Below are 7,974 nucleotides of genomic sequence, written 5' to 3'. Positions count from 1 at the left end.
GGGAAAGAGCAGAGTTAGGCTCCAATTAGTAAAACGATCTATATTCACACACTATATATAGCTCCTGTCTTCAAACCAGCACCGTGAACACCTGCCGTTCCACTGTTTGCTGCCTCCCTTTTCATCGTGCTGTCTGTGAACAGCCTGTTTGCGGTATTTCATCCTCCCCCGTGTAACTGCCGTGACTTTTAACTGTCGAGCACCTGCGCCAGCGTTGTGTAAGGTGGGCAATGCGGAACAGGATATGGAAATACCAGAACAAACAGCAAAAGACCCCAGCCAGCTTCACAAAGCCAGTGCTGGGAGGCAGATCTGCACCAGGTCTGCAAAGTGATGAACAGCACTGCCTCACCTTGAAGCAAGGTAAAATGCATTACTGAATACTCTGGGACATTAACTTAACACTGGCACTGATCCTAATCGTATTGATCTCACTCCAGACAGGACTGTACCTGAGCCTGTGTATCTCAAAACTGCAAAATCCATAACGTCAGTGGCAGTGTAAAACACAGACATTCTTTTTAAACAGGGTTCCTGTGGCCTCTGTGCTTATTATATATTATGGCCTAAAATCTGGTAATTTAACGCTCATGTTCATTAATGCTTCAAGCAAATGGCATCTTAATGACATAAATTTCCTTAATTAATTCTAACATACTACAGTTTGCTCCATTATTTGCTGCCACTGTAGAGAGAAAGGGCCATATTCTCACTTATTCTTATATTATTTATGAAAATCAGTATTTTTCCTCCTCCCATACTTGTTATGGAGAACATCCCCTCTGCTTAATCTTAGTACTGTGAATATAGTATCCATGTGAATATCATGGTCATCAAGACATCTAGCATTTAGTAAGATGTCAGGAATAGTTAAAATTGTAGCAGATGGGATAAGATGTATTTTTCTGCAATTTTTTAAAAAAATTGTAAGTCTCCTGTCTTCAAAATATTTGGCAGAAATTTTCAACTTTAAAAAATTGAATTTTAAAATATCCATTTATTTTCTGAAAAAAATAAAAAAAGGCAAATTGCTAATGGAGCCAGAATTTTCAACAAACATTTTTCAGGGAAAATACCTGCTATTTGTAAGGTTGTTTACTGACATTTTAGAAGAATCTAAGACTCTCATAGAATTAAATAATTTTGTCCCACTTCAAACGCATACTGCTGTTCTGGTATTCAGTAAGGTATGGTGCCAGTCTTTTCAGTTCAGCTGGTTTTGTCATCTTACCAGCATCCTAAATATATTTTTGACTTGCACTTTAGAATTCTTTAATCCAAACAATGAAAGCCAAAGCTGAAAATCTCCGGCATTGCCATGCATACTTTTCCTATTCAGAACAAAATGTAAAGCCTAACTTCAGCTACGTGCCAAGCAACCAGGGCAAAGCCAGGGTTGTCGAAAGAGAGATTTTTTTTCTTGTTTAAACTTGTAGGAGAAAAACGTGCCTGCTTGCAGGCACTCAGGCCTTTCTGAAACTCAGAGCGTTACCAGCCTGAAACAGGAATAGCAACCCTGTATTGCTGTGGGTTCAGAGGAGGTTGAAAATCTAATTTCATGCTCAGCTCTGTGGTGTAATTTCTGAAACTGTATTTTCCCCAAGCAGTCACAGTCCTTTATTCCAAGTGTTTGAATTAACACGATTAATTTTACTGTGAATAGGTTCAAAATGGTAAGGAATTGCCATGTTGTGGTAAAAGGATATAGGGTTCAGTAATACAGGGCTGAATGGGTTGCTAAAAGCGTTTTTAGAAGTCCTGCAGCTCTACACACACGTGCACACTCCAGGCATATGAGCAGGCTTAGAGGAGTGAAGGGGATCGTCTGAGCCTCGCCGAGCGTGCAGGCCAAGGAGAACTGGCGCTGCAGCCAAAGGAAATTTTACCTCGGCGTTCAAGGAGAGCAGGATTAGTCACTAACCCATGGCCTTGCCAGATTGAACTGACTTTATTTAATGGAAAGGCAAATCATCCATTACAAACGCATGTGTGTTGCGCTGTGAAAATGAATATAGCGTGAAATTAGTTTCAGATAGGGCTTAGAGCAGATGCAGTTTTCCCCAGTAGTGTTTCTGACAGTCCTTACAGGCACCGTTGTCCCATTGCCTGCACTGGGAGCTGCGGAAGCTGGGAGTGCTGAAGGGATTGAGCCATAAGATTTCCCTGACATTAGGTGGCCTCACACCTCTTAGTTCTCCTTGAGTATTTTCTGAACCACACTCAGTATTTTATTATTATAATCCTCAGGGAGTATTTTTCTCATCATTGGTCACAGTTTACAAATGGTTTTCCCCTCCTGGATCTCTTAGAACTGCCTGATTCTCCCTCTAAAATACTTGCAGCTACAATCTGCTTATTTCTCTTGGTCGTGACCAGAAAATGTATTTATTGTCTTGCAAAATGGAAGAATTGGTACCAGTAAAACAGAAAGACTCTAACCAAATTTGGAGAAGATGGGCTTGATCCTCTCTCGATGCTGTCCTTCCCACCTGAACAAGTGATTAAAATTTATGGTGTAGAATACTGGATCAAAATGATGATATATTGTACTGCATAGAACTTTCTTAGGAAACGTGTAGCTAGCCCCCTTTCATGAAGAGTTCTTCGTTTAATAAAATAGTTTTGACTTGAAAAAAGCAAATCATGAGTAACAACTATCCATACAATTAGTCAGGCAAGGTGTTAGTCTGGCATTCGGCTAGAGTCAGAATTTGGGATGGGCCCGTGTTTGTGCTTTGCACTGATACGGTCTCTGTCTGTGTGCTATACTGCAGGAGGATGAGCAGTTCTGTCTTACATTAAATTTCTATTTCTTACATACTGGTTATTGCTGCTCAGTGCCAAATATGTTACATACTGTACATTCTGCAAATTACAGACTGTCTAATTCTGCTATAATTGATAAACCAAATATAAGGTGCGACTCTATCAGCAGTGGCAAACCTCCTAACATATTATAATGAGGAAATTGGTGAATGTGACAAGAATATCATCAGTGTGACTTGAAGCAAGTCACTTGAGCATCTGAATCCCTTTTGTACCTTCTCCTAAGTTTCTGAAGGAGTTCAGGCATGTCAGTAGGACCTATGAGCCTAGAGAACTTTGTGCATCTGCCCTTAAATTTCATTGCACCCCAGTCCCTTATCTTTAACACCAACATTACCTGCCCCCCTGGTGTGTAGTGAGGATAACACTATGAAATATAACAAGATTCTTTGAGGACTTAAGGAAATCTTAAATATTATTTCATATTAATAATAAATAAATGTCTTACGGTATGCAGTTGGCTCTCTTTGGCACTGTAAAAGCTCCACTGAATAAAGAAATTTGCCAGCGGTGCAGAACTGGTGTATGTACAGAGAAGGGTTGCATTTCCACCTGTAGTGACATTCACCGTCTTCTCAGGGACGGTCACCACAACACCGCAGACGTGGCCTGTGGACAGTAAGTGTGATGAGGAGAGATCAGATGCAGCCAACACTGGGAGCCATGCAGGAGTGCCTCGCTCCCTGCATTATTGAAGAAACCCATAGGATATTTCTAGGCATTTTCCTCGGTGTGGCTTTGTCTGGAAATTTTAGTGATAACAAGCTGAGAGTTTGTAAAAGCTAATGAGCAAATAAATCCTCCAGAATACTTGTGCCCTTACAACAAATCATATTCTGAAAAGGCAGAGTTCCTAAAAACGTGCTTGTTCTTACTTGCAGACTTCTCACTAAGAGCCTGTGGCTAAACCAAACCGTCCTTCTGCACTCGCAGTGCTCTCCTGCACCTTGCACCCTAAGGTGCTGCTGTCTCTAGCCCTCTTTTACACTCTTCTTGCCTTTTTATTTTACAGTTACTCCTTTAGATGTCTGATCTTCTTTACTGTGGAGCACCATCTCCTACAGTGTTGCCTCTTCTTATATTATTACTTATTCTGTCTCAACAGAATAAGGGAGCAAACATTCGGGAACATTGCCCAAAATGTTCTGATCGGTCTTGGCTACACAGCCATATTAATGAAAGGGATTGAGCATCATCTTACAGTATTTATCTGCCTCTGTCCTCCATATAAGTTACTAGCAATGGTGACATACAGCAAACAGAGCTAGAGCTGTCAGAAAAGTATGGGGTTTGCTAGATTACTTATTTAATTTTTTAAGCTACTGCCTACAGATTCTGAAAGAGTATCTATTTCTTTTGAATGTGAAGGAAAATGTAAGCCTTCAGAGCTTTCTATACAAAATGAGCAAGGTGAGAACCTCGTGTTACAATAATTTTCATGTGGGCTCATTGCATAGATGAATGGTAGAAGCAAAACATACAAAATAGTATTCCCAATGGAGTATCTGCACATCTTGTATTTGGGTGCTGCTTTTGAGAGTTTAAGCAGAACCTTCAGGAAGACCTAAAGAGTATTTTGCTCACATTATCAGCTCTATGAGACATTGTTTAAAAAATAAATATGATCTATTTTGACATTTTTAACCATGTAAATATTGCAGATTCTTCAGTTGCTACAGTATGCAAACCTATCTGAACCTAGAGTCTGAACTCTTCGGGGTCTGTTTTCCTTGTTTGACAGCTTCAGTAGTAAAAGCTCACTGCAAGTAAAAAGGGAATAATCTACTTTCCACGTTGTTGAAATGTGGCTAGGATGAGAACTAGCAGGTTTAAACTACAGGAAGATTTACATTATCTGTGAAGACAGTCTCACAGGAACAGCTGGAGACTGACCTAAATGTGTCAAACCTGTCTTGGGGAAAGAGGGGATCTCAGAGCTGGCTGCAGGTCCTGCTTGTCGTGTGAGTTCACAGTAGCTTAATCCCTACTGAGATCTAACATAAATGCTCTGTAGTATTATTTTAGGTATCTCAGTTCACTGTTCTCAGCTTTTAAGAATTATGGCCAGAGAATGATTTCTTGCCACAGTGATACGTTCAGGTTTACATGTATTTATTTTCTGCTCTTTGTAGGAGTAAAGCTATGGTCTTTCAACACAATGTCATTCTACTGAAAACGTCGATTTTCCCATTATCTGCTCCACATATTTCTCTATCATTCCCTGGTTTTGGAGTCAGGAGTGCCACAGAACCTGGCTGTTAGAAGCTTTTCTAGAAAAAATTAATTTTAGCAGAAACTACTCCACAAAGCATTCTAGTTTCCATGAAGCTGTATATTTTGAAGAAATAAGTTTAGTTGAAATAAGCTTCACTCCAGTAAAAACATAAAGTCAAAAGCTGTCAAACTTCCATTGTCCAGCAAGGCTATTTAAAGCCATCAGTAACTGTAAGGTCGAGCTTTTGACTGAAAATGGAGTGAACCAGACCCACAGAGCCTGTTCCCTCATCTCGGAAGTTAATGGGAGTTTTGCTTTGCCTTTAGTTCACTGTTGACGGTTTCAAGCTCATAATCCCATTTCATATATGCAGTCTTTTTGGTTTAAATGAAATAAAACACATGAGTAAGAAGTAAGGCAGAGAAAAAAGCAAGTGTGAACAGGACCATAACTTGTTGAAAATAGTTGATCCATGTCTTTCTCATCAATATTACGGTAAGACCATTTCCTTGCTACAGAGAAAGTCATTGCACTTAGCTGGGAATTGCACATTTTCACTGAAGTCCCATGCAGTTTTTAACACTCATGAAGTAAATCCAAGTCTGCTGATCTTCCCCTAGCCACCACAGAAACCCCCAGGCAGTGGTGCCCATCAGCATGGCCACACTGTTGGTCTTAAATCCAGAACTTAGGAGTAGGAGACATTGTTTTGAAAAGCATTTATACTAACACTGAATTGCTTTTCTAAGGCAAAAATCTGTGGGGTTTATGTGTGTGAGAGAGATAACATTGAAACACCAGGAGCAACTCTTTGAAATATTTCTCTGTCATCCACACCAAGTAATTCCATCTTGAAAGGAAAATGTGGAAACTCACTTCCATTTTCCTTGGTTGCTACAGAGGCTGTTCATCTCTGTGGAGCATTAGACTTAAAATGTCTTCTTCTACATAAATTAAAAATGAAGCTTAGCACAATTCTTGAAACATGGATAATATATCATCTTTAATATACTACATAATTCCTAGATTCCACAAAGCGTCACATCCTAACTTAACTTCAGGGAAATCTAAAGGATTATTGATATGCTTCAGGTTAGTCATCCCCAATTTCTTTCTTTTTGTGGAGGTGGGATCGAGGCAACATTTCCCAAGGCTGCTCTCAAGGGGAGACAAGCTAAGCTTGAAACACTTGAAAGACCCTAACGCTCAATGTGAGAGCCCTCTGCCTCTTCCTGGCTTTAGAGAAAATAATTAATTTACCAAAGCTAAACTTCGGTTCTTGAGCAAAAAACTCTTACCAGTCTGTTATCTGCTCGCTGACTTCCACAAAACGGCGCAGCATTGTAGCCATGATTTTAATTGCATTCTGAAATAAATCTTGAATGTTCCCCTAGTTTGCCAGTCAGGTTCACCTGCTCTCTTATTGCACCAAGTTCCTTTATTCCAGTGCTATTTCATTCAGTTTGTTATTCTTACCTGTAAGGATGGCTAGAACTGGAAATATCTTCAGCATCGTTGCAAACAGCTTCTTGACGCTGGGAGAGAAAAGCGACCAGATGCTGCTTCCACTTCAAGTAGAGCTCAACTGTTATTTTTTTTAAGCGGGTTTTTGTTTTCCTTATCAGCTGCGTATCAACATGTCAATATGCCTTTGCATTCTCCTTCTTTATCACGTGTGTGCCTTTCTCCGACCAGTAGTGTGACTGTTCAGTTGAAACCATATTGTGGGGTTTGAGCAACTGAGGGTTTTGTTAATAATAAACCTTTGAGTCAGAGAAGCCCAGATTCTCCCACTTTTACCAGGGCCCAGTGGTGTTTGCCTGTGTAAGTACTTCCACTGAGTACAAGACAAGTATTTGTGGAGCTCTGTAACAGTCAACCTGATTACCAGTGCTGGAGTCAGACCTAATACGAATAAGGAATAATCTTTATTTCCTGTTAATTCTATAATTTCTTTTTTTTAAAATGGGCATGTGGAGATAATATGTTTTTAGTACATTTTCATTTAAAAACGTATTTCTTATACATTATTATACAGAATTATTGCATGGGACTCATGGTTGCCTTGAAATTTCTGTATTGAACTCGTCAATAAGCTAACGCACCACAGTAAAGATAAAATAAACATTATCTTCTAAACTGATGATAAAATCTGTTTCATCTAGTTTTAATCTATGAAGTTGGATGCTACTAATGCAAAAAGACAAGGTGAATTATATTGATTTTTATTTAGAAGTTAATACCTGATTTGTATAGTACAAAAGCAGTGCATGAAGGACTGGTGGATGAAGAAGGTTAGGACTTGAAGAACTAATTACAGTAAGTTACTTTCTCCTCAGTGAATGCTAAACACCGTCTCTAAGTCTCCGAAGCTCATTAGAAGCTAAAGGTGCTAAGCTTCTTGCAGGAGCCAGCTTGCATTTTTTTACTCCTTGTCATTTGGTTGAGGCTAATTCAAAGCCCCAAGCTGCAATGGGAGTAGCTGGTTCTGCGTACACAACCATGTGTGAGTGAGCGGCTGAAGACGTAACAGAGGGCAGCATTGCCTTTTAGATGTGTGTCTGTACCTAGGGCCAAGACAATTGCAATGGTCAGCGACTTTTTTTCCATGCTCGTTGAACACTTGGGCCTGGTTCATGCCTGATGATCCCATCTTTCTAGGGACGAGCAAGGGCGGCTGCCCTCTCCATGGCAAAGGCTGGGGAAGCCCTTTTGGCAGGTGGGGCTCAGCATCTGGCCATTTGTGGTTGGAGTGGAGGAGTCTGCCCAGGCTTTCCCTTTTCGCTGATGCGATGTGGTGGTAGATGCTTCAGCATAGAAGTGGTGAGTTACTGGTTGCATCAGTTACTATTGGGATCGGGTTTATGGGCTTAGGTGAATTTTATTCTGCCAGATATTTCTGTACATCGCAGATGTCTGAATAATCTGTGGCC

The 7,974-nt window shown here is 40.2% G+C and overlaps 1 protein-coding gene across 1 annotated transcript in view; it reads right to left on the bottom strand.

The window, feature by feature from the left end:
• Positions 1 to 6,582, bottom strand: part of LOC104537230 (V-set and immunoglobulin domain-containing protein 1-like) — a gene marked incomplete at its 3' end in the record, with an annotated part of 15,177 nt that extends 8,595 nt beyond the window's left edge. The window contains exons 1-2 of the mRNA XM_010180049.1: positions 6,518 to 6,582; positions 3,275 to 3,435 (exon numbers count right to left, since the gene is read on the bottom strand). Coding sequence (XP_010178351.1) covers positions 3,275 to 3,435; positions 6,518 to 6,554 — 198 coding nt within the window. The remainder of the gene's footprint in view (positions 1 to 3,274; positions 3,436 to 6,517) is intronic.
• Positions 6,583 to 7,974: the final 1,392 nt, after the last annotated feature.

Source organism: Mesitornis unicolor, unplaced genomic scaffold, assembly GCF_000695765.1.
Source record: "Mesitornis unicolor isolate BGI_N332 unplaced genomic scaffold, ASM69576v1 scaffold19962, whole genome shotgun sequence".
NCBI classification, from domain to species: Eukaryota; Metazoa; Chordata; class Aves; order Mesitornithiformes; family Mesitornithidae; genus Mesitornis; species Mesitornis unicolor.
This window is presented reverse-complemented; position numbering and strand designations above follow the sequence as displayed.